Source organism: Bipolaris sorokiniana (genome assembly GCF_000338995.1).
Source record: "Bipolaris sorokiniana ND90Pr unplaced genomic scaffold COCSAscaffold_19, whole genome shotgun sequence".
Classification (NCBI taxonomy): domain Eukaryota; kingdom Fungi; phylum Ascomycota; class Dothideomycetes; order Pleosporales; family Pleosporaceae; genus Bipolaris; species Bipolaris sorokiniana.
This window is the reverse complement of record NW_006911913.1, coordinates 446,526-471,097: the sequence shown is the minus strand read 5'-3', so window position 1 is coordinate 471,097 and position 24,572 is coordinate 446,526. Positions and strand designations below refer to the sequence as shown.

The 24,572-nt window shown below is 51.1% G+C and overlaps 10 protein-coding genes across 10 annotated transcripts; 5 read left to right on the top strand and 5 right to left on the bottom strand.

Moving 5' to 3' along the window:
- Positions 1 to 602: 602 nt before the first annotated feature.
- COCSADRAFT_103363 (uncharacterized protein) lies at positions 603 to 1,152 on the top strand (the record flags this gene model as incomplete). The annotated part of the gene is made up of 3 exons (XM_007707554.1): positions 603 to 657; positions 817 to 1,026; positions 1,127 to 1,152. Coding segments are annotated over 3 exons (291 nt in total), but the record flags the coding sequence as incomplete, so codon positions are not given.
- Positions 1,153 to 1,496: 344 nt separating this feature from the next.
- COCSADRAFT_41793 (uncharacterized protein) lies at positions 1,497 to 2,790 on the bottom strand. Its single transcript, XM_007707397.1, has one exon. The coding sequence runs from the start codon at positions 2,728 to 2,730 to the stop codon at positions 1,705 to 1,707; it is 1,026 nt and encodes a 341-aa protein (XP_007705587.1). The 5' UTR covers positions 2,731 to 2,790; the 3' UTR covers positions 1,497 to 1,704.
- A 240-nt stretch (positions 2,791 to 3,030) lies between these two features.
- Positions 3,031 to 5,556, bottom strand: COCSADRAFT_41792 (uncharacterized protein). The gene is made up of 6 exons (XM_007707396.1): positions 5,127 to 5,556; positions 4,800 to 5,023; positions 4,707 to 4,746; positions 4,280 to 4,650; positions 3,893 to 4,223; positions 3,031 to 3,826 (listed from the first exon to the last, which is right to left on the bottom strand). Exons 1-6 carry the CDS (start codon positions 5,266 to 5,268, stop codon positions 3,123 to 3,125), a joined length of 1,812 nt encoding a protein of 603 aa, XP_007705586.1. The 5' UTR covers positions 5,269 to 5,556; the 3' UTR covers positions 3,031 to 3,122.
- Positions 5,557 to 5,983: 427 nt separating this feature from the next.
- Positions 5,984 to 6,857, bottom strand: COCSADRAFT_41790 (uncharacterized protein). Its single transcript, XM_007707395.1, has 4 exons — positions 6,748 to 6,857; positions 6,557 to 6,691; positions 6,435 to 6,502; positions 5,984 to 6,354 (listed from the first exon to the last, which is right to left on the bottom strand). Exons 1-4 carry the CDS (start codon positions 6,760 to 6,762, stop codon positions 6,162 to 6,164), a joined length of 411 nt encoding a protein of 136 aa, XP_007705585.1. The 5' UTR covers positions 6,763 to 6,857; the 3' UTR covers positions 5,984 to 6,161.
- A 93-nt stretch (positions 6,858 to 6,950) lies between these two features.
- Positions 6,951 to 10,754, bottom strand: COCSADRAFT_129313 (uncharacterized protein). The gene is made up of 3 exons (XM_007707553.1): positions 10,536 to 10,754; positions 7,884 to 10,483; positions 6,951 to 7,831 (listed from the first exon to the last, which is right to left on the bottom strand). The coding sequence occupies exons 1-3, from the start codon at positions 10,681 to 10,683 to the stop codon at positions 7,046 to 7,048; spliced, it is 3,534 nt and encodes a 1,177-aa protein (XP_007705743.1). The 5' UTR covers positions 10,684 to 10,754; the 3' UTR covers positions 6,951 to 7,045.
- Positions 10,755 to 10,880: 126 nt separating this feature from the next.
- On the top strand, positions 10,881 to 13,530 carry COCSADRAFT_129308 (uncharacterized protein). The gene is made up of 4 exons (XM_007707552.1): positions 10,881 to 11,112; positions 11,168 to 11,335; positions 11,392 to 12,233; positions 12,284 to 13,530. Exons 1-4 carry the CDS (start codon positions 10,986 to 10,988, stop codon positions 13,364 to 13,366), a joined length of 2,220 nt encoding a protein of 739 aa, XP_007705742.1. The 5' UTR covers positions 10,881 to 10,985; the 3' UTR covers positions 13,367 to 13,530.
- A 2,363-nt stretch (positions 13,531 to 15,893) lies between these two features.
- On the top strand, positions 15,894 to 16,698 carry COCSADRAFT_176490 (uncharacterized protein; the record flags this gene model as incomplete). Its single annotated transcript, XM_007707551.1, has 2 exons — positions 15,894 to 16,080; positions 16,139 to 16,698. 2 exons carry the CDS (start codon positions 15,894 to 15,896, stop codon positions 16,696 to 16,698), a joined length of 747 nt encoding a protein of 248 aa, XP_007705741.1.
- Positions 16,699 to 16,961: 263 nt separating this feature from the next.
- Positions 16,962 to 18,745, bottom strand: COCSADRAFT_185707 (glycosyltransferase family 4 protein; the record flags this gene model as incomplete). The annotated part of the gene is made up of 5 exons (XM_007707550.1): positions 18,673 to 18,745; positions 18,591 to 18,622; positions 18,508 to 18,542; positions 18,070 to 18,458; positions 16,962 to 18,024 (listed from the first exon to the last, which is right to left on the bottom strand). Exons 1-5 carry the CDS (start codon positions 18,687 to 18,689, stop codon positions 16,962 to 16,964), a joined length of 1,536 nt encoding a protein of 511 aa, XP_007705740.1. The 5' UTR covers positions 18,690 to 18,745.
- A 163-nt stretch (positions 18,746 to 18,908) lies between these two features.
- COCSADRAFT_265142 (uncharacterized protein) lies at positions 18,909 to 21,351 on the top strand. The gene has a single exon (XM_007707549.1). It carries the CDS (start codon positions 18,992 to 18,994, stop codon positions 21,110 to 21,112), a length of 2,121 nt encoding a protein of 706 aa, XP_007705739.1. The 5' UTR covers positions 18,909 to 18,991; the 3' UTR covers positions 21,113 to 21,351.
- A 1,484-nt stretch (positions 21,352 to 22,835) lies between these two features.
- COCSADRAFT_185705 (uncharacterized protein) lies at positions 22,836 to 24,497 on the top strand. The gene is made up of 4 exons (XM_007707548.1): positions 22,836 to 22,978; positions 23,035 to 23,317; positions 23,377 to 23,525; positions 23,593 to 24,497. The coding sequence occupies exons 1-4, from the start codon at positions 22,906 to 22,908 to the stop codon at positions 24,306 to 24,308; spliced, it is 1,221 nt and encodes a 406-aa protein (XP_007705738.1). The 5' UTR covers positions 22,836 to 22,905; the 3' UTR covers positions 24,309 to 24,497.
- The last annotated feature ends 75 nt before the right edge of the window (positions 24,498 to 24,572 follow it).

Here is a 24,572-nt window from a genome sequence, read left to right as displayed (position 1 = left end):
CTTCCCGTTCAAGAACGTCAATACAACCACACGTGGGGGTGAGTGCAACGGCAGGCGATATAGGCGCTAGTCTTTTGATTTACCGAAAGCATCGCATGTGGCAGCATGTCCGCAACCTTAAAACAGTCGCCTGATCACTGCTTTTGGAATACGACAATGTGGTGCTCGACAGCCGTGCCAAGGGATTCAAGGGGGAGAAAGGAGTGAAGCCAGGAACGGATAGCGCAAGTGTTGCTAAATATATGTTTGTAGCAAGTGCAAGTGACGACATAGAACGCACGTGCTGGCTGCATCCTTGGTTGTGGAAACTGATACAAGGGATATTATCAAATCTATGCATGGATAGTAAGCTGGTGCAAGACCGCTGCAAATGGTGCCGACCAAGGAAGATGAATGGGCAGGCGGATCATATCACGTGACCACATCGCTCGCTTGACCGCTGACTTAGCGCGCCAAGATCGCGCACCGGATACGAAATTGGTGTCGGCTCAGCTTGTCGGTCTCTCCTCAGCAACCACACACATCCGACAAAATGGTATGTCCTGTCGCCGAATAATATGTTGAAGGAATGAGGGAAAGAATGGACGCTGACTATTTCCAAGGCACCTGCAGCAACTGGAGGCAAGAAGCAAAAGAAGAAGTGGTCTAAGGGCAAGGGTATGTGATACCGCAATATACACCATCCATCACCTCTACACGCACACCGAGAATATCCTACCACATGCGGAATCATCTTTTGAGCATTCCATTCCTTCCCACGACCCTCGCGCACATTCCGGGCTCCATAATGAAGAAACGCCACTAACAAACCCGCAGTCAAGGACAAGGCCCAGCACGCCGTCGTTCTCGACAAGACCACCAACGACAAGCTCCAGAAGGATGTCCAGTCCTACCGCCTCATCACCGTTGCCACCCTTGTCGATCGTCTGAAGATCAACGGCTCGCTCGCACGAAAGGCGCTTGCCGACCTCGAGGCCAACGGTCAGATCAAGAAGGTTGTCGGTCATTCCAAGCTCAGCATCTACAGTATGTCCGCCATTCAGTCCTTGTGATATTACCCCCTTCGGCTCCACATGAATTGGACCTTGGGGGGGTAAACCGTTGGAAACAAACTAACACGGCCTAGCCCGAGCGATTGGCGACGCCGAGTAAATTCGCGTTTACGGACAAGTCAATGAATCCAAACGCGAGACTCGGGACACCTCTTTCAGTTTTTCAACGGCATTCCTCTTTCCATTTCCGATCGGCGTCTTCATGAAATGAACGGGTCACTATATTGGGATGCAGGCTTCATAGCGGGACATGAAATGAGAGGAACGGGCTCAGGTACAGCACCTGTAGTCCATGGGATGTGCCGGTTACGTACTGAATGAAAAAGATATCCGAAGCACCCAAACTGAAATGGCCCAAACCTTCCGTGACTATCATTCCATCATGATGTGTGTGTCTGCTAGGGGTGATGATTTTTGGTCCAACATTGAATATGTGTGGCGTGACTACGTCTCGGATACAGCAGATAATCTTGTATGGACACTATTTGCACGTGCTGTCGGCCCCATTATCAGACCGTTGGTGGGTACCGTGAGCATGGATGAGGAATAGAAATCAATTCAAAGGTATTACAGCTATTGAGATGAAGAGAGATTGACAGGAAGGTTAGGAGAGACTCAAACAACAAGGAACCACTCGGAGGTATTCCCAGAATTATTCATCCTTTGAGAAGAAGCCAACATCCCCACTCTTTTCTCCCATTTCCACTAGTCTCTCTCGCATCTTCTTCGCTCGCTCCGCCATCTCCGGTTCGAATCCCTCAAAGTCATACTCCTTGGCCCATTCCCCCACACCATGTTGCAGCACATTCCTCGCTCGCTGGCTGCCCGCCAGTGGAGTCCCAATGCTACCATGCAACGTCATTCTCTCCTTGGCGCAATCATACACGCCGCGGTGAAGAATATTGTTATTGTAGAACGCCACTTCACCCGCCTTTAACTTCACGGTGATTTGATCGGGCATATTTGCTTCATAGGGATCCGCATTGCGCTCAACATCTGTACGTGCGCGTTTATGCGACCCAGGAACGAGCACTAGACTGTTGTCATCGTACAAGGCTAGATTCCACTGAGCGTGATGACCTGGTTTCTGTAATCGCTCCAGTTCCTCTTCCGCCGTGGCCGTCGCAGCAATGTCGTCTCTGTGCCACCTTAGACTAAACTCTTTGTCTGGCCGTACAAGCATATTGTACAGTTCCATGGTTAAATCGTCTTCGCCGCATCCGATCAGCGCGGCAACGTATTTCAGGAGTTCGCCGTCGAAATAGGATTTGGCGAAGACAAGATGATCTGGGTTGGAGGGGTGGAGGAGGTGCTGCACGCCCCATATACCGTCTGAGGGATCTTGGGGCCAGGGCGGGAATTGCTTGGGTAGGGTACGGATGTAGGGCCATTTTCCTTCTCGTGCTGCCGTGGTCATGCGTGAGGCCGCGGCGCGAAGGGCGTCTAGGTCGAAGGATGGGAAGAGAGATGCGGAGAGGACGACGAAGCCATCGCGGTCCAGTGCTTCCTTAGCTGCCTTGTACGGGTCCTTGCTTGAAGATGTGATGTTTGAGAGGGCCGGTGAATCATTTGGTGGTTGTTTGGCAGCTGCTGGTTGTGCAAAGGGTAATGGTAAGAGAGATTTTGCGCTGCCCATTGCGCCACCTTTGTCTGGTTGGTGCTCAAATCGTCGGTGCATCTTGCATGCGTCGAGGCTGGTGATGAGGAGGGATAAAGGTAAGATGAAGGACCATTGAATGTGCATAGGTGATGTTGTTCAGCTTGCAGTGTAAGGCTACCCCGCATGGTATACCAGCCCCCACCATTGTCCTGATGTGGTAATGGCTATTCCGTGGTGGCTGTTTCTAAATTATAGTATGCTATGCAGTTGCTACTACTATAGAGCTGCTAGTACAAGTGCTGGCTGTTCTTCGCGCACTTGACTTTCCTGCACTTTACTTTGACATAAATGAATCCACTTCATTCACTTTTGAGACCTTGATTGATTCGGCCAAAAACTTAGCACTTTTAAATCCAAAAAGCTTGATAGCAGTTGCAAATTGATAAGTTCGAATAACTGATGCGAACAACTCATACATATTCTTTCCCTTTAACCTCATCCACCTCAGCCTCTACCGCTCCCCCCTTTGTCCTTCGCTCCCTTTCCCTCTCCTCTTCCTCCTCTCTCTTCTTCTGTCTTAGGTACTGACAAAATTTACTCTTATCCCTCATCTTTTCTCCCCACTTGACAAACACAAATGGCACCACGCACAGGGCTAGTGAGAAAAACCCCAACAGGGATGTCGCCCACGCTACACCCATAGCCCTATACATCGGCTTCGTGGCAAACGGCAATATTGCCCCAAATGATGATCGAGACAGCGAAGCAGCAGCCATGGCTGAGGCGGCAAAGATTTCGTAAGCGTCGACAAGGTAGTTGAGTAGAGCCATGAAAAGACACAAATAGCCCATGCCAAATAGCACTCCAGCAAGCACTGGCACAATCCAATGAATATCCTTTCGCGCTGTCCAGCCTAGCCAGAAAGCACTGATGACGAAAAAGGGGCCTGCGATGCATGCAAGGGGGAGTCGACGCATCTCCTCACGTTGCGACCAGGGGCGCTGTAGACGCTGGGCGCGTGCAAGGTACCAGTCCCAGGCAAGGTAGATGCCTGCGGATATGGTGGCTCCGACGCCAATAGGTAAGAATGCTAGACCCATTTCTCCAGCGCTGAAACCATATGTTCCTGTGAAGATTACGGGGTAGGATTGCATGAAAATGTAGAATATGGAATCTGGATTTTTCGTCAGCATCAGCCGTGGATGTCTATAGGTGAAAGAAAATGACGATGCGAACTTACATGCGTAGCTCAAGTACAAACAAGTAAAAAGAACGAGTGGCTCAAAGACAATCATTCGTATTGGCCTCGTCAAGATGACCGTAACAAGGTGATTCAAGTCCGTTTTCTCCAGCTCCAGTGGTGCAACGATACTCTCATCACCCGTCTCCTTGCGTAACCGTTGAGCACGACGCTTCAGAATCGTCGGGCCATACGTCTCATCGAAGAAGTAGAAAATAGGCCATGTCGCGCCTGCGAAGATGGCTCCAACCCAAAAAGCCCAACTCCAGTTGACCGCGGAAACGAAACCTGATATCGGAGGTCCTAATATAGGACCAAATGTCGTCGCAGCCTAATTCACAAGATCAGAAACCAAACCCGATAATACATAACAGAGAAATAACACACCATAAATATCGCCATACTTCTACCGCGTTGTTTTGGGTCATGATAAATATCCGCACAGATACCACCAACAACGCTAATCGCACAGCTTCCGCCTACACCAACGAGGAACCTGAACACGACCAGAGCGCCAAAGTTGGGCGAAAGCGCCGAAGCAACTGAAAAGATTGTCAAAATGACAAACGATATCACCATTGTGCCTTTGCGGCCGTAGCTCTCAGACAGTGGGCCCCATAGCATAGGACCGAATGCGTACCCAACTAGGTACATGGAGGTAGGGAGAACGAGCATGTACTCGTTGTACTCGTTGAAATGGCGGGATATGGGACCTGTAGCTCCAGCTGCTAGACTTGAGTTCATGGTGCTGTTCATGACTAGGTGGGCTTAGTTTGAGGAGCGAAAATTGGGTGTGAGGAAGGTGAATGCCTACCACTGATGATTGCAACGAAGACGGCATAAATTTTCTTCCACTACAAATGTTATCAGTACCAGGACAACAAGTATAAACCGTTATTCTGCTCACACGACCCCAGTTATCTGGGTTCTCAGGATCCCCGTCTTCAAATCTCAAGACACGCCGCAGTTGACCATGCGCACTCGATGTCTCAGACGGTGCACTCGTCCCATTGTGCGAACTCGATACTTGTGACTCAATTCTCTCAATCACATCTTCGTGCTCGATATCAGATTCATCAACGTCTTTTTCGAGTTCTTTCAAGCGTGCTGCACGTGTGGTGTCTACGCCGGCTAAGGATATCCGTCAGTACATCGTTCTCCCACCAACCCCAAATTTCTCCTCCCAAGAAAAGAAGAGTGAAATCAAGAAGAAAGGGCGAAAGAAAACACATACACCGCTGTCTGCTTACACTCCTCTGACTCTTCGACGTAAAACTTCTTACCAACGCAACCGGCGACGTGATAGCCTCATGCGTAGGCCCTACACCCTGTTGCTCCCGGGAATAACTTTTTTCAAGATCAGCCCCAGACTCCATCCTCTTAACTATTCCCGTCTCCTTCCCTCTACTCTAACCAACAATTAAAAATAAAATGATGATTGGTCTAGATGACGTAGTCTACTCGTTACTCACACCTGGCAAGTCACTCGTCAAAAAAAAAAGAAGATGATGAGAGCGAAATATCAAAGAAGTAGTTTGAAAAGCCATATAGCCAAGAGTAAATGTAAAGTGAAAAAAAAAACAAAGGGAACATTCCAATACCCAGACCCGATGGGCCATGCAAAGCACCACCGCTACTTCGGCATTAGACCCGCCCGCTTCTCCCCAAGTGCAAGCAACGATCGTCAATGGGTGCAGATACATGCGCTATGATTTATAAATGACTGCATAATCTCGACTCTAGATTGGATTAGGGAAGCGGGGATCCATCATGGCGCCCAGCCCATATCCCAAGGGGTGTGGGGCAGGCGCCGTTGAGCAACAAACCGGCTCAACAGCGTTGCTATTATCCCCGTTAAGCCCATTACATAGTGGGAGGAGAGGCAAGGCTTGTATTCCATAGGGCGTATGAGGCCGGGCAGAATTACCTTAGTACGTGCTCTGGGCCGGGTTCCATGGGTGGAGAGAGAGAGAAAGGGCCAGCTCATACTACATTATGTGTGTGTGTGTGCCAAGAGTTTGAGTCACGTACGTATCTGTGCATGTGTTCTTCGGTCTGCACGAGGTGCGCGTTGCTAGTCCGATAGTGTAACGGTGCGAATTCCGAGGTCGGAGTCGGGGTAATAATGAACTTCGGAATTGGGGTGTATCTAAAAAATACATTTTCTTCTTCTTCTTTTTTATTGTATTGATTTGCTGCAGCCATGAATCATACTTAGGAGGAAAGACCAAAGAAACGTCTAGATGCTTCGTGGACTACTAGAATTTCTTTACGTCTCTAGGTTGATGCTGCGGCCGAAACGGCCGTATAGGGCCTTCTTTAACTCTCCCATTTCTTCTTGGATCCCCTCGAGCTTCGTCTTGAGGGCGTCGACTTCGCCTTCGATGGCCTCGGTTGATGAGCTGAGGAGCTCGAGAACCTGAGGCTGGGGTAATGAGATGAAGCAGTCGCCTACTTTGTATCTGTTTTTGTGGATTAGTCTACCATTCAACTCGTTCTGAATAACAATGAAAATAAACATAGTTTACATGGAACAACTTACGGTACTTTCTCTTCTTCATCTACGAGCTCTAGTTCACCCGAGATTTCCTCAAGATCCTCCTTCTCCTTCTGTGCTCACTGGTTAGTCTGAGGTGAGTTTTAGAGAAAGCAATTAGGGCGTACAATCTTCGCTCGCAGCTCTTCCTCAAGAATCTCTTCCTTTTGGTGCAGAGAACTGAATCTGTTGATCTTCTCTTGATCCTCACGTCGTACCTCGAGATCCTCGCTCTGCGCTGTGGCCTCGTCGTCTTTGGTGAGCTGCCACCCGATTAGCGCCGGACTGCCGAACACAATGTGAAAATTATGCCCCTCACCATACGGCGCTGCATTTTTGTGTTATGGCTGCTCGTGCAATAGACAATGTAATATCGGATTAAAGCAAGGTTGCGCAGACCTAGCTGTGGCGTTTGAAGCGTTGGTGTCTAGACTTGAGTGTTGTTTGTGCCTTCGGGTACGCAAATGCCAAGACCATCGCGGGTCAGGCATGAACCATCTTCATAGTTGGTCCAAGATGTTTACCAATTTCCAATACAGATCAATTTAAGGGCTTATTTACAGAGTATTCCTTATATTAAGATTCGCTAAATATATCCCAATCCATACGTTCCAGGCCTAGGCAACTCTCTCGAATGTCGCACCCAGCTCATCTCGCTTTTCCACCAGTTCACTGCTCATCTGGCTATTTTGAGCATCGCTGAGCGCCCGCAAAATATCGCTCTCTGCTTTGTCTCTAACCAACTTACGAAGAGCATGAATTAAGAACCCAGAGAACGCATTCACGGACCATTCGTCTGGCACAATCGCCAAAACATCAGCTACATCAAGCCAGCCGCCGAAACGCTCAAGAAGTTCACTCGTACGTTCGACACGCTGAGAGAGATCTTCAATATTCAAGAACTCTTGCAAGAGGACTCCGAACAAACGGGATTGCTCTGCACGAGTGGGAATCTGATTGAGCGAAACTGGGGGGCCACCAGTTGTTACAGGGCGATGGATGGATGCATAGCCGTAGAGACAGTAGTTTATGGCGGTATCATAGTCGCCGAGGCCGTGTGTGAGTAGTTTCAAAGCTTCTTCGTGTCTTTCCTGTCGGCCATTCAAAATGATCATCTCAGAGACAAGCTCTTGCTCATAGGGCTGTAGACGCGACAGCACTGCATTGACGTCGTAAGACGATGTCTCGCCAAGCAATTGAAGCAGGCGGAGCCTGGCACGGCACCACTCGACATCACTAGCATTGTCACTTATGAACAAGTAGTACGTAGGTTTGGGTGGCTCGAGTATGCGGTATGTCTCGTAGCCTTCGGACAACGTAGCACGCGACTCGGGATTCTTCTCGAGCTCGCTGATGACCGTATCAAGATAGAAGGCAATCAGTTCGTTCACGTATTGTGGATGCTGCAAACGATGTTAGTGAAAATACCGACAAGGATCGACCTTCTAAACAAACCTTCCTGCTTCCGAACACAAGGTACTCCAGGTACTCTTTGACGGCACCCGGCGCCTTCTCTCTTAGTAAATTAACAGCTCGTGCAGGATCAAATCTGACCCTGCTCTGGTCATCAGCAAAGACTTGGACGCCGAGCTTAGGGTTTCGATTTGCGAGCCATGCGCCGTACTCTTCGACTAGGGTTTGGTCGCGAATCTTGCTTAAGTATTCTCGCACTTTGAGCTCGCCATCTACAAGCTCGCCGCCCCTGTCTTCTTCGCCTTCAATGATCCGCCTCCAGGTTGCAAGCACCTTGGATGACTTGACAGAAGCTTTGCAATTACCTTGGTATAACCGACTAAGTACGTAGAGACGCTTGAATTGTTCGAGTAATTCGACAGCTCTGTCAAAGCATTCGACTTCTCTATCGACAAGTTCGTAAAGCTCTGCTCGGTGGCTGCCTGGGCTTGATGTCCCCTTTGAAGTTCCCTGGTCCAAGAGCAGAAGGATGTGAAGCAGTGCTGCATCAATAGTCTTGAACACATGAGGGTCATTTGTTACGCTTGCCATTCCTTTCCGCCTCTTCCAAAATTGAAGATAGCGCTTGACGAAATGTAGCAAGTTGTCCCCAAACGGCCCATTGGCGTTAGTCGACATGGCGGAAAAGTCAATTTGACGCAGAAACTGCTCTACCATGGTCGTGATTCCGCCATATATCTGTATGCCATCGGATCCTTGGACTACCTCCTTACTGAGAATGGGCATGAGACTCAGGACAACCCGGGGATCTATCTCACCCTCAATCAGTGCTTGCTCGGTGATGCGCTTCTCATTCTCGAATATGATGATGTTCGTCTTGGTGCGGAGAACCACGTCCATAAAGAGCATGAGTGAGGCTTTTTGGCGGATGTAAATGAGACTGAGATACTCTGACTCGTTGCGTGGCTCCTGCCCCCGTATATCACCAAGTAGTTTCTCCAGTAATGCTCGATTCGGCTGTATACGCGTCCTATCTCCTTGAGTGGCATATTGAGCCTCCTCAATTCGAGCATCTAGACGAGTCACCAGTGGATTGCGTACGGTCCACCAAATCTGATCTCCAGCCCAAACAACAGTTTGCGACTGCAACTTTGAGAGGCGCTCAACGAAATCCCGATCTGCTTTTGTTTGAGCTTTTGGCTTTTCTGCAGATTTTCCTGAAGCAGTCTCAGAGTATTCAAGCCGCAGTGGCTGCACGGTCAGTTTTGCGCCTACTTCTGGGATGACCAAGTCATAAGGCCGAACCACAGTACGCATACCGACTGGAGCTGAGATATAGGAGCCGTTGTCATCCACTGTGAGACCCAGCGGACTGAAGTTGAGCCAGTGTTTATCAACTTCCCCATCACTTGGGTCCACATCCCACCGTTGAATCTCCACGCCATAGGTCAGGGTACCCTCATGTTCTCTATGCACAACAGCTAACACGTAGCCCTCCTCAGCGTTCATGTTTGTGCCCATAGATCCGGACATGTCTACCCCGGACCCGTCTACCGCAATGGCGTCGGGATAACTGCTGAACTGAATGCTTCCGCGACACATGTCACCATCAAGATTTACAAACATACCAACACCCTGATCAGTGGGCGTAGTACCCACTGTAAGCAGGAACTCATTTGGATTTGGTGATGCGACATGAGGTTTCAGCGGGATGAAACGAGGCGGTTCAGGTAGTGAAGGCTCCTCTTGAGGCTGGTTATCTTCCGAAGGAGGTGCAGGCAGAGGTTTGTTGGGCGAAGTTGCGCCGACCCGAGATTGACTAGATGCTCTGTCTGTTCCCTCTAAGGATGACCGTGCTGGGGCTGGCGACATATCACGAGACAACGACTCTGGTACATCAAAGCCATATCGTTGTGCTGCAGGACGCGGGCTTGCGGTGCGGGAGGTGTGACCGCTCAAGCCTAGAACGCTCAAACTTGTACTTCTTACATGACTATGTTGCTCTTCCAGACGCGGCTGTGGACTAGCTGAAGAGATACTTCTAGATGGCGCATTCGGCACGGTAGCCAGATGTTCGGCGGCCCCACCTACGTCACCAACATCTGGATCCAAAGATGAGATGGGAAAGAGGCCAATCTTCTGTTGGTGCACCACATCAAGAAGCGCATAGGAGTGGGCATCGGCGGCACACGAAAAGGTATCGCGGCGTACTGATACCAAGCAGCCTCCATACTCGATTGCTTTGATGGCTTTTGGGGGTGAGTTCTCGGATATCTGCACCAGTCGCAGTCGCTTCTTCAATCCAATGACCACCACGACGCCATCTTCAGACGGTGCATCTAGATCTTGGTTGAGGTCCACACCTCCGACCCAGAGGCATCCGATGGGCTTGAAGGTTGAGTCTGGGCTCAATTCAGGGAGCGAGTATAGCGATAAGGTATTGTTGCAAAGCACGCAGGCTTTGTTGATGCTGGGAAGGAGCAAGATCTGCTGTACACCGGGTCCATTGGGATCGTTGTGCGGAGGCTCCAATCTTGAGGCGATGATGGCCGTGGGTTCTTCAGCAGGGTCGTCGGACTCGGGTGGCAGCAGAACAAAGTGAAGGATCTCGGCGGCCGAAGTACCGACGTAGAGATTGCCATCTTCACAGGTCAGCAAGCCCCAGGACGGCTGGGGATAATGGGAAATACATACCCGACACCTCTACGCAGGTGATGCGGACATTGTCGGAGGCGCCATCAGCGGCCAGTGGCAGGTTGGCGACGAGCTTGCGGAGGATGTAGGGGCCGTGTTGCGGGGGACGCCGCCCGGACAGCTGCGACTGGGAAGATGCTTCTGCCATGGTGTTGAAGCATCACATGCGCCATGACCGGCTATGCCTGGGATGTCATTGTGGGTGGATGTGTAGTCGGGAGCCTGGCAAGCTATGTACCATGCATCGCGCTTCCTATGCTCCATAGTAGCCCAGCCCACCAATTAGGGCCGCCTAACGCCGCACCCTCCGCAGTTTCATGGGCACCTGGCATGCATACGTAACCCACCACGTCCACCTAGTCACCTTCAACGCGTCGTCCACAAGATCCAGTGCTGCACGCAAATATCCATACGTCTTCCACAGCTGGCACCGACGACCGCAGCGCTACCATGGAGGGTGGCATTGACATGGAGGACACCGTCGTGGCTCCACCAGCCACCAGCGAGCAATCGCAAGAACCCGGACATGTTCCCGAAGAAGGCAACAAGTTCCAAAAGGCCATCGGTGCATGGAGAAGTATGGACTGCTCACTGCAGAACCAATCTGTACATATAGGCTGACAATGCGCCAGACATCGACCTCACCTCGCTCATCCCACAACTTGATATCGTAGCCTCGGACCTCGTTGCGCACCAGCGAGACACTCTTACGCAAAGAAAAGACCTCGCGCAGAAGACAAAAGACTTTAGGAAACTAGACGACGCGAGCAAACTCAACGACATCAAAGGCCTCCTCAAGTGTAAGCACGTAGCAGCGCACTGGGATTGACTTGCTTATGCTAAGCCAACTTGACAGCTTACCAAAACTTCATTGATCTTATATCCAACCAGTCCAAGACCGTACAAGCCGCCTTCTTCCAAGTCTACTCGCCGCTTTCCGAGGCTCCCGACCCATATCCTCTGCTCGAAGCCTCCGTCGACTCCCTCGTAACATCCGAGGAGCTCGTGCCGAAACTCACGTCTGAAAATGAGCGCTTGCAGAAAACCGTAGCCAGGCTTACAACACAGCTCGATGAGTCGGAGAAGAAGCTGGAAGAGGAGCGTACCGCACGCAAGGCTCTTGAAGATAGCCGCGACAGCAAGATCAAGGAGGTTGAGGCATCATGGTCGGCTGTCTTGAGCGAGAAGCAGGACAACTGGGAGTCTAAGGAGAAGGCCCTGGAAGAGAAGGTTGAGAACCAGGATCGGCTGCTGAAGGAGCTCAAGGCCAGCTATGAGGTCTCACAGCGACTTGGTCAGGGAGAGGCCGCCGAAGAAGGAAGTCGAGGTGCCACAGCTGCGGAGCTCGAGATTGTCAGCTCGGAGCTTGAGCGAACAAGCCACCGGTTGGCCGAGATTACGGCCCGGAACGAACATCTACGTCTGGAGTTGGCTCAGTCTGCATCGGCACCGGCTCAACAAGTCGCAATTGAAGACGACCCTGCCTTCCTACGCCTGCGATCTGAAAACTCGTCACTCCTGCGAAAGCTGGAAAATGCGCGTTTCGAAAAGGATTCCGACAGGACGCGCCTGGAAACGGAAATGCGGAGCTTGGAACGGGAGATCAAGTCTTTAAAGAGCGAGAAAGAAGCGCTTCGCGAAAAGGTCCAAAGATGGAGTGACTACGAGAACGTCAAGCAGGAACTCGAGGTCTTGAAGGTATGACTTCTCAGAGTATACAACCAAGGATGCATGCTAACCTGCGCTAGTCAATCGAGTTCGCAACTGGCGACGATGACGACGAGGCTACTGAGATTGCACTCTCACAAAACGGTGCATCTGGCAAAGGCAAGGGAGAGACACTGGAACAGCTCCTGCTTGCTCGTAACAAGAAACTCAGCAACGAGCTTACAGTCATGCGCGTGTCACATCAAGATCTGCAGATCAGGCTAGAGGCGCTTCAAGAGGAGCTGTCAAATACAAACATGGACTTGGAAAAGTCACGACAGCTCAACGAGACCCTGGAGGCTGATCTTGAAAAAGTCCAGCAAGAGGCCACAAATGCCTTTGATCCTTCAGGCATGTCAGTTGCGGGTACATATGTCTCGCGATTCCCACAATCATCCTTTGGTGGTCGAAAAGGTCGCTCATCACCTACATCTTCAATCATCTCAGGGTTCGACAATTCATCACAAGCCCCAACTCTTGCTTCTCTTCGTGCAGGAGGTGGAGGTGGTGAAATGGGAGGAGGCTCAGGCATCCTCCCCATGGTCACCGCACAGCGCGATCGCTTCAAGAAGCGTAACTCCGAACTCGAAGCCGAGCTCCAGAAGTCCTACCAGACCATATCCTCTCTCCGAAGCGAAGTCGGAGCCTTGCAAAAGGACAATCTGGATCTTTACGAAAAGACCAGGTATGTCAGCAGTTACAATGCGGTCAACAGGGGCCCTGCATCCAGTGCCTCGAGCTTTGCTGCAAACCCGAACCCCTCAGCCATTAACATGGGCGATGGAGGCGCCTCGGCCGTCGATACAAAATACCGGTCAGCATACGAGTCCAATATCAGCCCTTTTGCGGCCTTCCGGGGTCGCGAAAGCGCTCGAGCAATGAAGCGCATGCACCTCTTTGAACGCATGATTTTACGCGTCACAAAGTTTGTGCTACAGACGCGTACGAGTCGAAACATGTTTGCGGGATACCTGCTAGCGCTTCATTTCATGGTTTTCTATTTTCTCTTTAGTTACGAGGCAGGGGCTGGAGCAGCGCCTGTTGCTGCTGCCGGACCGGGAGGGCCTCTTCCAGGGGCTGAAGACACGCATGTTTGGCATAATGAGGATGAAGGCCATTCATGATGCAATTTGTGAGGTCATGGGGACACAGGATGGTGTTTGTTGTTTGGACATGTACTATTAGGGTCGTTTCCACAAGGGACTTTTCTCCTTCTTGTCAGGATGTAGAGTTACACGTTTCCGCCGTATACGTACGCGCCTGGTACAATGTGTACTTTGAACCGGGGTCTGATACGTGTTCTTTTTTGCCCTTTTTTTATTTTGCTCAACCAAGCTGTGTACGCTGTGCCACGCCCTTTTTTCCATTTTTTTCGACATGTGGTTGCCATACTGAGGATATTCGAAAACACCATGTCACACGCACCTCTCACAGGACTAGACCCACATGCCTAGCAATTGGCAATCTAAACATGTCGAAAGTCCAAGGCTACAGGATTCTAGACTTTGCCTTGTACAAACAGGTTCCTTGGTATGACAATGCACCGGCACCTGCTCTATCCGGCGGCTGTGTACTCGAATACTTGGAAGCGCTAAACACTCGACGAATAGTTTTTTCTACACCTGCCCAGTCGCAAACCTACCTTCCAAGAGACGCAGATATTCCTTGTACACACGCTTCAGAGTAGCAGAAATGACAGGAAACAAAGTTGAATTCGTGTCATCCATCCAAACCTCCAAGCAATTCTTCTGGTATCTGGATACCGGCACAGCGATGCGCCCAAGAGCCTTTGATGTGTAAAGTTAGAACACATGCAGTACACCTTGATTTCTGTCTAGTTACTACTACACAAAACGAATCACACACATACTCAATTGAACTCCACCCATCAATCTTTCTCGAAAAAGAAAACAACAACAAAAATCCACGTAATCAGACCATTCTGACTCAAGCATCCCGCTCTCCACACCGAGAATACGGGTAGTTACCCGAACGCCATGCAAACTCGCCCATCCGCTACCCGGCCGGTCTGCCCGCCACCTCGCTCGCTCTCCACGCGCCCACCGTTCTTTCGCCTATCCTTCGCGCCCGGCCCCGCTCCCGCCCATATGATTGGCTCCACCCGCACGCCTTTCTTCCTCCTCGCGGCTAGTCCCAGTGGAGCCATATTAGCTGTCCATTTCTTGCTGGGCTATATTAGGGACACTTTATGTATCTATTTATTATCCTTGTTCTAGCTATTTTATCTGGACCTTCTGGAAGGGGTTTGGTGCGGGGGACATGGTAAACAGAGGGCGGGTAGGTGGGAAGTGGGAAAGGAAGGGCTATGTATGGTGTAGTACGGGCGGCTCTGCGGGTGGGTGGGCTGGCTGCCCCCCCCCTTGGGAGGTTTGCGCAATGGAAGGGGATTATTTTGGGGTGTAGTAATTTCCACCGGTGTTGAGATGCTGGGGTACTGGTATGGTGTGTTGTGTGTAATGATACTTGATTTCTTCGCGAGATGGGTATATTGTTGGATCGACTTGCGTGTAAGGCGTAACGTGCAGCTGTATGTATTGCGCAAGCCCTTGGGTATTTGGAGAACAGCGCCATGCTTGCGGTCAGCATCGCATCAGCGTAAAAGCAACATGTTCACGTGTAGCCAGATGACTACACTACTCATGAAATCATTGCTCATCATGACCAGCACCAGTTTCACGCTCCGCTCCCAGGATATTCACTGCTCAACCCGCCTCCCCCGTCAGGTGTTCGCGCCATCTCCCCATATAGCCTAGAACGCAGCACGTCAATCTCTTTTCTCTTCTTCCTCGCCTTTCAGCGCCTCGGTAGTCGAGCGAACCAAAAAAGAAAGGCAAAAAACGCACGTCCCCCATCCCGCTTGTGCATGGCTGTTGTAGAGCGCTGTCGTCCAATCGCGCCCCTGCCAGCTATATTTGGGGTCTTTTTCTCCCTGGCTTGCAAGGGTCCAAAAAGTGGGTACCACGGCGGTAACAGAGCGGTCGTGGCATGGGGGAAAGTGTAAACGACTGGGTTTTGGGCAATTCAGAACCCCATGTCCGTTTGTGGGCCAGGCACTATGTCGACTACGCGCTGGAAAGCAAGCTGTCGTGTCGCGTGCGTTGGTCTAGAGTTTTTATGAGAGGGATTTGTGTATATAGGAACTGTTGGAGAACGGGTTTGTTTTGTTTCTTACTCACACATACACACACACACACACACACACTCACCTACTCCTCTCCTCCTCTCTCCCGCCTCCGCTCCACGAATCACGGTCTTCCATTGTACTGGGGTTTATTTCTTGCCTTGAATTTCTTTTCTGGGAATCTTGCATCGGTTCACTCATCTTGTGATTTTTTTTAAATAATTCACTTCTCGGTTTAAACTACGGATAGATTCCGTTCCGAGATTTTTCTATTTACGAAAGAGGAAGCATCAGCGTCAGCAACAAAGACAACTCACGCTCACACACCTTTACCAAAGATCTATTCTGGGAAAAGATCGGTGTGGTCAGGGTCTATTTTTTCACTTTCACCTTCACCTTCCTGCGTTTGGAGATATATAACGGTGCCTTGTCAACCTTGGATCGACGGTTACACACAAACACCACAACACCTATATCCACCTAAAGCCTCTACAACCTCTAACCCGAAAATGATCTTCTCAACCTCCCTCAGCCTCGTCTTGGCTCTTGCACCTACCGCACTCTTCGCCGCTCCAACACAGAATGCCGATTCGATCGCAGCACTCATCCCGAGACAACACCTGCCCATCGGTATCTACGAGCAGCTGAAGAAGACTGACGCCCTCTGTGACTTGTCTAACGTCAAGCTTCCCAATGGTACGTCCCTCTCCCTCCCTCACATCCACCCACACACAAATACTAACAATCCAACCAGCCCCCACACCCCTCGCCGCCCCAGCCCAAGGCACCTCCCTCCGCCACATCGCCATCGGCCGCGGCACCCAAAACTACACCTGCGCCTCGTCCACCGCATCCGACGTCCCCAAAGCTGTCGGCGCCGTCGCCTCCCTCTTCAACGTAACCTGCGACGCCGCGCGCCTTAACACAGAGACGCTCGCCAAAGTCACCAACCTGGCCCTCAACTACGCCATTCCCGCCTCCCCAGAAGCCGAGAAACGGCTGTCGGGCCACCATGAGTTCACTGCCGCCGGCGTCCCACTGTTCATGCTCCAGACCCAGGATGCTGACTACGGCCGCGTTGAGTGCGCCCTCGATGCAAAGAGCCCTGCGCCTACTACCGCCAGCTTGGGTACCAACCGTCTCGGCAGCGTCCCGTGGTTGAAGCTCAATGCGACTGTTGGTACTGACAAGCACTGGGCTTACAGCGAGGTCTACCGGATACACACTGCGGGTGGTGTCGCACCCAAGACGTGCGAGGGTATCGAGGGTAGCTTCACCGTCGAGTACAGTGCGCAGTACTGGTTCTATGCTTGAGCCCCTCAGGGTTGTCATGTGTGAATATGTTTTCTGATTCTTCATCTTCTTCATTGTTCTTGTACAAAGCATTTTACTGGCGTTTCTTATGGGAGGAGTTACCGGTTCAGTGTTCCGGTATGATATACCGCCTACGGGCTTTAAGTAGATAGCATTTTACCTTCTTGACGATTCTCTGTCATGCTCATAGGGTGGGCGACAGTAGTCGTAATATTGAACAATAAAAAAGTCCTTTTTTCAAAACACTTCCATGTCCTTTTTTTTCATCTATCTTCTAGTACTTCTCTTTTCGGCTTGCGATACCTGGAGCTCCTTTTTCTAAGCACTCCCGTATCGTCGTCTACATTACGCACATATCTCTTGTTCACTTCTGGTTTTGGCTGGATGGCTTTTTTGGGCCAGTCCTTGCAAATATCGATTCTTGACCTGGGCGCAAACATTTCCAACACTAGGAAGATGAGGTAGTCGACAATGACGCAAATGCAGAAGAGCTTGCCGGCCCAGATTCCGCAACCATAATATCGCTTGAGTCGTTCGATGAGGGCAAAGCTTTGCACACCTGCTCGACCCCGAGTCGCGCTCCATGCACCAGCTGCCCCTGCACCCTGATAGAATTCGCCATGGCTAATCACTCCACTGATACCATCGTACACTCGTTCTGTCCTCTGCGCGATATCGGTCCACGAGTACATTTGTTTGACCTGATTGTGAAACAGCTCTGTCCTGACTTTTCCTGCCCGCAGTTTGGCAATCGCGCGTCCCGTCGCTTCGACAAGTTCGTCCTCTTCGGGTGCCGCAAATTCCACCATGTGGGTGGGTAGGACTTCGGGAATACCACCTACTCTTGTGGCTACAACGTACAGACCACATGATGCAGCTTCTACAATGACCGTACCGAATGCCTCGGTCAACGATGGGCAGAGGTAGATGTGCCCACGCACCATAACATCACGCACTTCTTCGTGGCGGACCGGGCCGATCATAAGAACCCTATCCTGCAGCACGTTCCGTTCGATCATCTGTTCCAGATCGATAGCCTTGGGACCATTCCCGGCAATTATGAAGCGAACGTTTGGGTTTGCCGCAATGATGTGGGGGATAGCGGCTACCAATAAATCAGTGCCCTTGTTGTAGTATAGTCGCTGTATTACAATCACTGTGATGATCTCGTCTGGATCCATCGGCTGCCGAGGGCCCGGCGCCTTAGGTTGCACTGCGTCTTGCGAGTTTTGCGAAAGAGGTCGGAAGTTTTCGGCGACTACTGCATTGGGAATGACGGAGACCATGAGGGGATCGAGAGATGCTCTGAGCACAGTGTTCTCCTTGCTGCTATTGTTTAGCAAATGAAGATGAGGCATTGAAAAGACGCACCAAGTATGGCTAACACAGATGACATGATCAACGTCGCTCAAGGTGAACTTGAGCAACTTGTTGGTCAGAATGCTCGCAGCATCAGCGAAACCAAACAGACTGTGGTCGGTGAAAACTGTTCTCAGGCCCATTGTGCGCGCATGCAGAATGGCTTCATGGCAAAGGCTGCTAAGACTGGCGTGTCCATGGACAATCTCGATGCGCTCGCGGATGACAATGTTGCGGAAGATGGGGAAAAAGGAGAAGACGGTGGGAAAGGTGGTCTCGCGATAGATGACCCAGAAGGGAACGTAGTAGACCTTAAGTCCATTGGTCAGGTATCGCACGCCTTTTCGGCCGGCGTAGGCGTGGGTGATGACAATGACTTTGTGCCCACGGTCGATGAGTTTCTGGGCTGGTAAGGACAAGTCACAGGCTACCGGCTTCGAGGGTGCTCACGCTTGACAGCTGATACATGTGACTCTCTACTCCTCCTGTAGGATATGAGAAGACAGTTCATTGCCTGTTGGCATGGTTCATACCGGGCTGGGGGTAGAAGTTGTCGCTGACCATACTGCAGCGTGTTAGTTCGGGTGGATGGCGCGAGGGGCATTGAGTACGAACGCGATGTTGTACGGCATAATGGCGGTGCAGGAGGATGGTTTCCTCGACTCTGGTTAAGGAGAGAATACATGACAGCTCACCGAAGCATTGGTGGGCAAGGGCGACGAGTGGTGCCTTCGTCGCATGTGCATGTGTGGATGTACAATCCGAGGCGCGTCACTGGTCGGCGTTTGGCTCTCCAAGCTCCGACCAAATTTGTAGGGTCCGGAATTCCTAGTGCACGACTTCTTTTGCTCCAACAGTTATAAAGCGCCACGAATTTTTTCAGACTACTGCTTGAGTAGTTTCTACACAGGGATCGCATTGGATATTACACGCGATGGCTGGCCCTCTATTCAAGCGGTTTGCGCCGCCTGCACCTGCGCCCAAAAAACAGCCCTCGCCCACCCCAGTACACAGCGAAACCTCGAATCCTGCGCATACCTCGAATGAGCCCGTCGTCGCGTCTTTAATCACGCCTGTAGAAGATGATAGAGTACCAAAATCTATCAAGAAACCAAAAAGGAGAAAGCGCGAAACCGACGAAGCAAACGATGAGAGTGACGAGGTCGCAAAGAAGCACAAGAGCATACTTTCCAAATTCGAAAAATCCTCAAAGCTAGCCGAGGCAAAGAGCCAGCAGCATGAAGACGAGGTAGCAGACAAGGAGGAAGAGGAGGAAGAGCTCCACGATCTAGAGCCCATGCCACAGCCAGCACCCGTTCCCGAGCCAGTATACGAACCTACCTTTTCTACCCTTCCCACATGGCTCGCTCAGCCCACAACCATCGAGGCATCCAAGACGGCCCCATTTTCCGAGCTTGGTGTCGACGCTACATACGTAAAGAAACTGGAGAAACAAGGGTTCAAGGACGCCTTAGCTGTGCAAACGGCACTGCTACCTATGCTACACCTTGGCTTTGACCAGCACCTTGGCGACATATGTGTCTCTGCAAAGACGGGATCTGGAAAGACACTAGCATATCTGCTGCCAATTATCGAGGCGCTCAAGGATCGCACTGTCCCCATACTCTCGGCAATTATAGTTGTACCAAGCCGACAACTTGTCAACCAGGCTCTTCAAGTCGCCGAAGAACTATGTGCTGGCACAAGGATCAAAGTTGGAACAGCATTGGGCAATGTCGCATTCGCCACGGAGCAAAAGCAGCTTGTCAAGATGAGGTCGCAATACGACCCAAAGCGAGCACAAGAGCTCAACGAGCAAGCGTCACAGCAGCACCAAACGGGCCTGATGGAAAGTGGAGGACTATATGAGGATCTGAGGAACATGCCTCTTGGACATGTCCCAAAGTACGATTCGGGCGTGGATATTCTCATATGTACGCCAGGCCGACTTGTAGAGCACATTGAGCACACAACGGGTTTTCTGCTCAATAATCTCCGATGGCTTGTCATTGATGAAGCAGACCAGCTGCTTAACCAAAACTTCCAGGGCTGGGCGAGCGTGCTGATGAATGCTATTCACTGTGAAACTCCATGCGAATTCATGAATGCCCGAGAACGAATGGCCAAGCAACTACGGGATGCCAACTCTGCCTGGTCGGTGGCTTTGCCCCAAAGACAGGTTACTAAAGTTGTGCTTTCGGCAACAATGGAAAAGGACCTCAGCAAACTCGGCACATTGAAATTAAGGCGACCGAAGCTGGTTGTTGTGCAGGATGCGAGCACGGAGCCGCAGCCTCTGGAGACTGAAGACAATGTTTTTGAGCTACCGTCGAAGCTGGAAGAGTTTGCCGTGCACGTTGGCGATGGCGCGAACAAGCCGTTGCACTTGTTGTATGTGCTGCTCAACTTTGTTTTCACAGAAAAGCATGAAGGTGCAGACTCGTCATCGGATTCAGACTTGTCAGACTCATCGTCGGATTCTTCGCCAGATGATGATTCTGATGCTGGTCAAGTCAGCCAAGCATCAATGTCGCAACAAACAGGCCGCGTTCTCATCTTCACCAAGAGTACAGAGAGCGCATCCCGGCTGTCGCACTTGTTGAGTGCACTTATGCCGGGGTTCAAGAACTATCTCAAGACCATGACTAGGGCATTGACAGCAGATGCGTCGCGCAAATTACTCAAGTCGTTCAGTTCCGGGGCCGTCAAGATCTTGATTGCATCAGATGCTGCGTCTCGAGGGTTGGATATTCCTGACATTACACACGTGATCAACTACGACCTGCCGACAAGCATCACCAGCTATGTGCACCGCGTGGGCAGGACAGCGCGAGCTGGCAAGGCAGGACAGGCGTGGACGTTGTTTAGCAAGACGGAGGCGGCGTGGTTCTTGAAGCAAATAGCCAAGGGCGACAGCATCAAACGCGGAAACAAGAAGGTTAAGCGTATGGAGTGGAAGGAGAGTGCCGTGACGGCCGATGGGAAGAAGCAGGCGTACCGGGCGGCACTCAAGCAGCTGGAGGGTGCTGTTAGCGGACAGGCAGGAACTGGATAGCTGTGGTGCAGTGCATGCAAGTTATTGTTAGTTGATTAAAGAAAAGGCGCGAAGAGGACGATTGCTGTAAATGATACCCGATTAGCATCCAAGTCCGAAGCAGGCGAGGACCATGGAATGGGGTGTGAATACCAAGCTTCCTATAGCAGCTTGGCCTGGGGAATTAGGAGGATAATGGGGAAGAGGGTGGCAGTTAGCGGGCAAAAATCTGCTGGAGACAATCGGCCCTTGGGAGGTCGACTCGGCGGGCCATATGCCAAAGCGGCAGGTGTTGTGATGTAGGACCTTTTTCGATGGCTGAAGACATGTCTACATGGACAGATTCCAGGACCTGTTATCGGTGGTTTGCGGCAAAGCGTCATGCAAGCCTGCATGTTCGGCAGCGCCGAGGCTGCAAGAGAGTGATAAGCGTTGTCCAAGAGGAGCATCCCAAGGCTTGATACCCTCCATAGGCGTGGTGCACGTGTGCAGGGGCATATGACGCTTCATCTGTCGGCCTGTCGCCCAAAGAGGAAGGTTCAAGGCCGCACACGCCAGAAACACTGGCTAACTCGCCAACAACGAAATTCGCATCATGCCCCGGCCCTCGATGAGACAGTGCAGGCCTGCAAATACACGGGAATATCCTCTAGTTGCGCGTCAACCGTCTCAACTCCCTTGCTCGAAGCGAAGACAACTTCGCCACCTACCCAATCCAGCCGCTGCCGACAGTCCCCAAGTAATTTCATGCCTTGGGTATCCACCGCAGATTGTTTTCATTTGGCATCACGAGTTGCCGATCGCTATCTTCCATGGCGGTCTGGAAATATGTAGTTCCATGGGACCCAACTCGCAGACACCGTTGGCAGGCCGCATAGTACGTGGGTAGTACGACAGTCGTCTATGTATGTAGAGTGCATGTGATCATGCAGCATCACCCACTCGTATGCATCCCACAGTTGCCATATAGCACCTTTGCAACTGTTAAGATGACAGTACTCTACGCGTCCCCCGGGTTTCGCCTTGTTTCGTTTCACACCTGTGGCTGCCTTGGCTTGAGCTTAACGCTGCTAAGAGTGAAATGGCGAGGCTTGGCAGTATCTTGATGCTTTGACTGGTGCATACTACTCTTCCCCCCTGGCACTTACCCCCAACACCACTCTTAGTATCGCGGCATCCATCTGCGCTACCAAAAGTTCAGTCGATCCAGCCTTCCTATTGCGTACAAGCCCTACATCAAGGAAATCACAGTCTATGCGTCCGAGGCGGCTAGCACACACCGTTGGAGACCACTAATCCGGCTCTTGACCAATACTACACCATACACTCACTCGGCCCTATGGTTACACAAGATAGGCTTTATTTTGCCACCTTCCTCTTTATCTGTCGATTGCAGAGAACAATCATGTCCATCTATGCGCCCACTCGCATACCCGGAGTCCACTAATGTGATCCACGCCAGGTCTGATTGAGCAGGTAAACGCTTGAAACACGAGCCCAATAAACACAAGGCATTCGCGCTTCGTCCAAATCAGGTTGCTTGCCATGAATGGCTGCAGTAGCGAATTTCGTGACCAACTGATACTCCACTAACACCCTGATATGTCACAGTCCACGCTAACATAGCGCCCTCTACAAACGACTTATCGACAGGGTACGGAGCACATCATCCTCAAGGAAAGTGGGCCCCATATCGCCATGCTCATGGCAATGCTTGGTATAAAGCCAAGTCCAACCTCTATGTCTTGTATCCATCACAGCTCCACTGCCATTCTTTCGCTTGCCTTCAAGAGTCTCCACGGTCTATCGCCACTATGCCATCCATTGTCAACCTCACAGCGGCGCTCGCCCTTGCTGGCAGCGTTGCCGCAAACCCTATCCAGCTCGGTACATCAAACAACAGGACTGCCTTTGAATCTTGACTGACCTTGGAATTGATATAGACAAACGCGGTACCTTTTCTATCAACCAGGTCCCTCACTCTACCCATCTCAAGAACGGACCAGCAGACAAGGTCAAGGCTCTACGCAAGTACGGCAAGCCTGTTCCTGAGAGCCTTCTCAAGGCGGCTGAGAACCGTGCAAACATGGTCGTGGTTGAGGCTACCTCAAGCAGCGGCTCTGTTGCTGCCTCCCCTAACGATCAGTACGATGCATCGTACTTGAGCCCAGTCACCATTGGTACAAAGACTTTCCACTTGGACTTTGACACTGGAAGTTCTGATCTGTAGGTTTTGCATATTGCTTCAACCATTTCATCATGTGTTTAGACTAACGCCACTGAAGTTGGGTATATTCTTCGCTCCAGCCCCAGTCGCAACTCAGCGGTCGTTCTTACTATACCGTGGACCCATCCAAAGCCAAGAGTGGTTACACCTGGAAGATCTCCTATGGAGACGGATCTGGTGCCTCTGGCAAAGTGTACGCCGACAAGGGTAAGTGATCGATATAGTCTTCAAAAGACTCTTGTGCTTATCGGGACTCACGCTAACTTTATTTCAGTCACTGTTGGCCCCATCACAGCAACTTCCCAAGCTGTTGAGGCTGCCCAGTCAGTTTCGGCCTCCTTCTCCTCGGATGCCAACACTGATGGTCTTTTGGGCCTCGCCATGAGCTCCATTAACACTGTCAAGCCTGTCCAGCAAACCACTTTCTTCGACACTGTCAAGTCCCAGCTCGCCAAGCCGCTGTTTTCTGTCAACCTCAAGTACCACGCTGCTGGCTCCTACGACTTTGGTTTCATCGACTCCAGCAAGTACACCGGTGCCATCACCTACGTCAACGTCGACGCCAGCCAAGGCTTCTGGGGTTTTTCCGCCACTGGCTACGCCGTCGGCACAAAGACCACTTCAGCAAGCATTGATGCTATTGCCGACACCGGCACCAGCCTTGTCTACGTCGATGACTCTATCCTTCGCGCCTACTACGCACAGGTCCGTGGCGCAAAGGTCGACTCCCAGCAGGGAGGCTACGTCTTTCCCTGCTCCAGCACCTTGCCTGACTTCTCCATCGTTGTTGGTGGCGTCAAGCAGACCATCCCCGGAAAGTACATCAACTTTGCCCCCAACGGCGATGGCACTTGCTTCGGTGGTATCCAATCGTCGTCTGACCTTGGTCTCAGCATCTTCGGTGATGTTTTCCTTAAGAGCAAGTACGTCATCCACGAGATGGGCAGCAACGGCCCCAGGCTCGGGTTCGCTCAGCAGTCTGGTAACTAAGCTGCTGGCCACTGTGCCGAGGATATTGACGACGAAGTTTGCATGGTGATCATGTGGGGATGAGTCGCTGAGAGATGACAATGGCATAGAGCATTGGATGGACTCTAGGGTGGGTTTATGAATTTCTTTCTACAGCAACAGCTTTTTGTACATATTTTCAATCAAATGTTAGAACTTCTACCACTTCTTGCAAATTTTTTGTTTCACTTTATGCAGGACTTGATTACGATGATCAAGTGTCTATGGTAAGTGTCAAAGGATTGT

What these genes read in the sequence shown, in the direction of transcription:
- COCSADRAFT_41793 (XM_007707397.1), bottom strand. Translation starts at nt 2,730, where the DNA reads ATGCACCGACGATTTGAGCACCAACCAGACAAAGGTGGCGCAATGGGC.
- COCSADRAFT_41792 (XM_007707396.1), bottom strand. Translation starts at nt 5,268, where the DNA reads ATGGAGTCTGGGGCTGATCTTGAAAAAAGTTATTCCCGGGAGCAACAG. An exon ending in ACCCAGATAACTGGGGTCGT is followed by an intron (nt 4,747 to 4,799) that starts GTGAGCAGAATA and finishes TAACATTTGTAG; the next exon opens with TGGAAGAAAATTTATGCCGT. An exon ending in GAAGTATGGCGATATTTATG is followed by an intron (nt 4,224 to 4,279) that starts GTGTGTTATTTC and finishes CTTGTGAATTAG; the next exon opens with GCTGCGACGACATTTGGTCC.
- COCSADRAFT_41790 (XM_007707395.1), bottom strand. An exon ending in AAGAGCTGCGAGCGAAGATT is followed by an intron (nt 6,503 to 6,556) that starts GTACGCCCTAAT and finishes CAGTGAGCACAG; the next exon opens with AAGGAGAAGGAGGATCTTGA. An exon ending in GATGAAGAAGAGAAAGTACC is followed by an intron (nt 6,355 to 6,434) that starts GTAAGTTGTTCC and finishes CCACAAAAACAG; the next exon opens with ATACAAAGTAGGCGACTGCT.
- COCSADRAFT_129313 (XM_007707553.1), bottom strand. Translation starts at nt 10,683, where the DNA reads ATGGCAGAAGCATCTTCCCAGTCGCAGCTGTCCGGGCGGCGTCCCCCG. An exon ending in CACCTGCGTAGAGGTGTCGG is followed by an intron (nt 10,484 to 10,535) that starts GTATGTATTTCC and finishes TGACCTGTGAAG; the next exon opens with ATGGCAATCTCTACGTCGGT. An exon ending in TTGTGTTCGGAAGCAGGAAG is followed by an intron (nt 7,832 to 7,883) that starts GTTTGTTTAGAA and finishes CATCGTTTGCAG; the next exon opens with CATCCACAATACGTGAACGA.
- COCSADRAFT_129308 (XM_007707552.1), top strand. Translation starts at nt 10,986, where the DNA reads ATGGAGGGTGGCATTGACATGGAGGACACCGTCGTGGCTCCACCAGCC. An exon ending in GGCCATCGGTGCATGGAGAA is followed by an intron (nt 11,113 to 11,167) that starts GTATGGACTGCT and finishes ACAATGCGCCAG; the next exon opens with ACATCGACCTCACCTCGCTC. An exon ending in CATCAAAGGCCTCCTCAAGT is followed by an intron (nt 11,336 to 11,391) that starts GTAAGCACGTAG and finishes CCAACTTGACAG; the next exon opens with CTTACCAAAACTTCATTGAT.
- COCSADRAFT_265142 (XM_007707549.1), top strand. Translation starts at nt 18,992, where the DNA reads ATGGCTGGCCCTCTATTCAAGCGGTTTGCGCCGCCTGCACCTGCGCCC.
- COCSADRAFT_185705 (XM_007707548.1), top strand. Translation starts at nt 22,906, where the DNA reads ATGCCATCCATTGTCAACCTCACAGCGGCGCTCGCCCTTGCTGGCAGC. An exon ending in CGCAAACCCTATCCAGCTCG is followed by an intron (nt 22,979 to 23,034) that starts GTACATCAAACA and finishes GAATTGATATAG; the next exon opens with ACAAACGCGGTACCTTTTCT. An exon ending in CAAAGTGTACGCCGACAAGG is followed by an intron (nt 23,526 to 23,592) that starts GTAAGTGATCGA and finishes ACTTTATTTCAG; the next exon opens with TCACTGTTGGCCCCATCACA.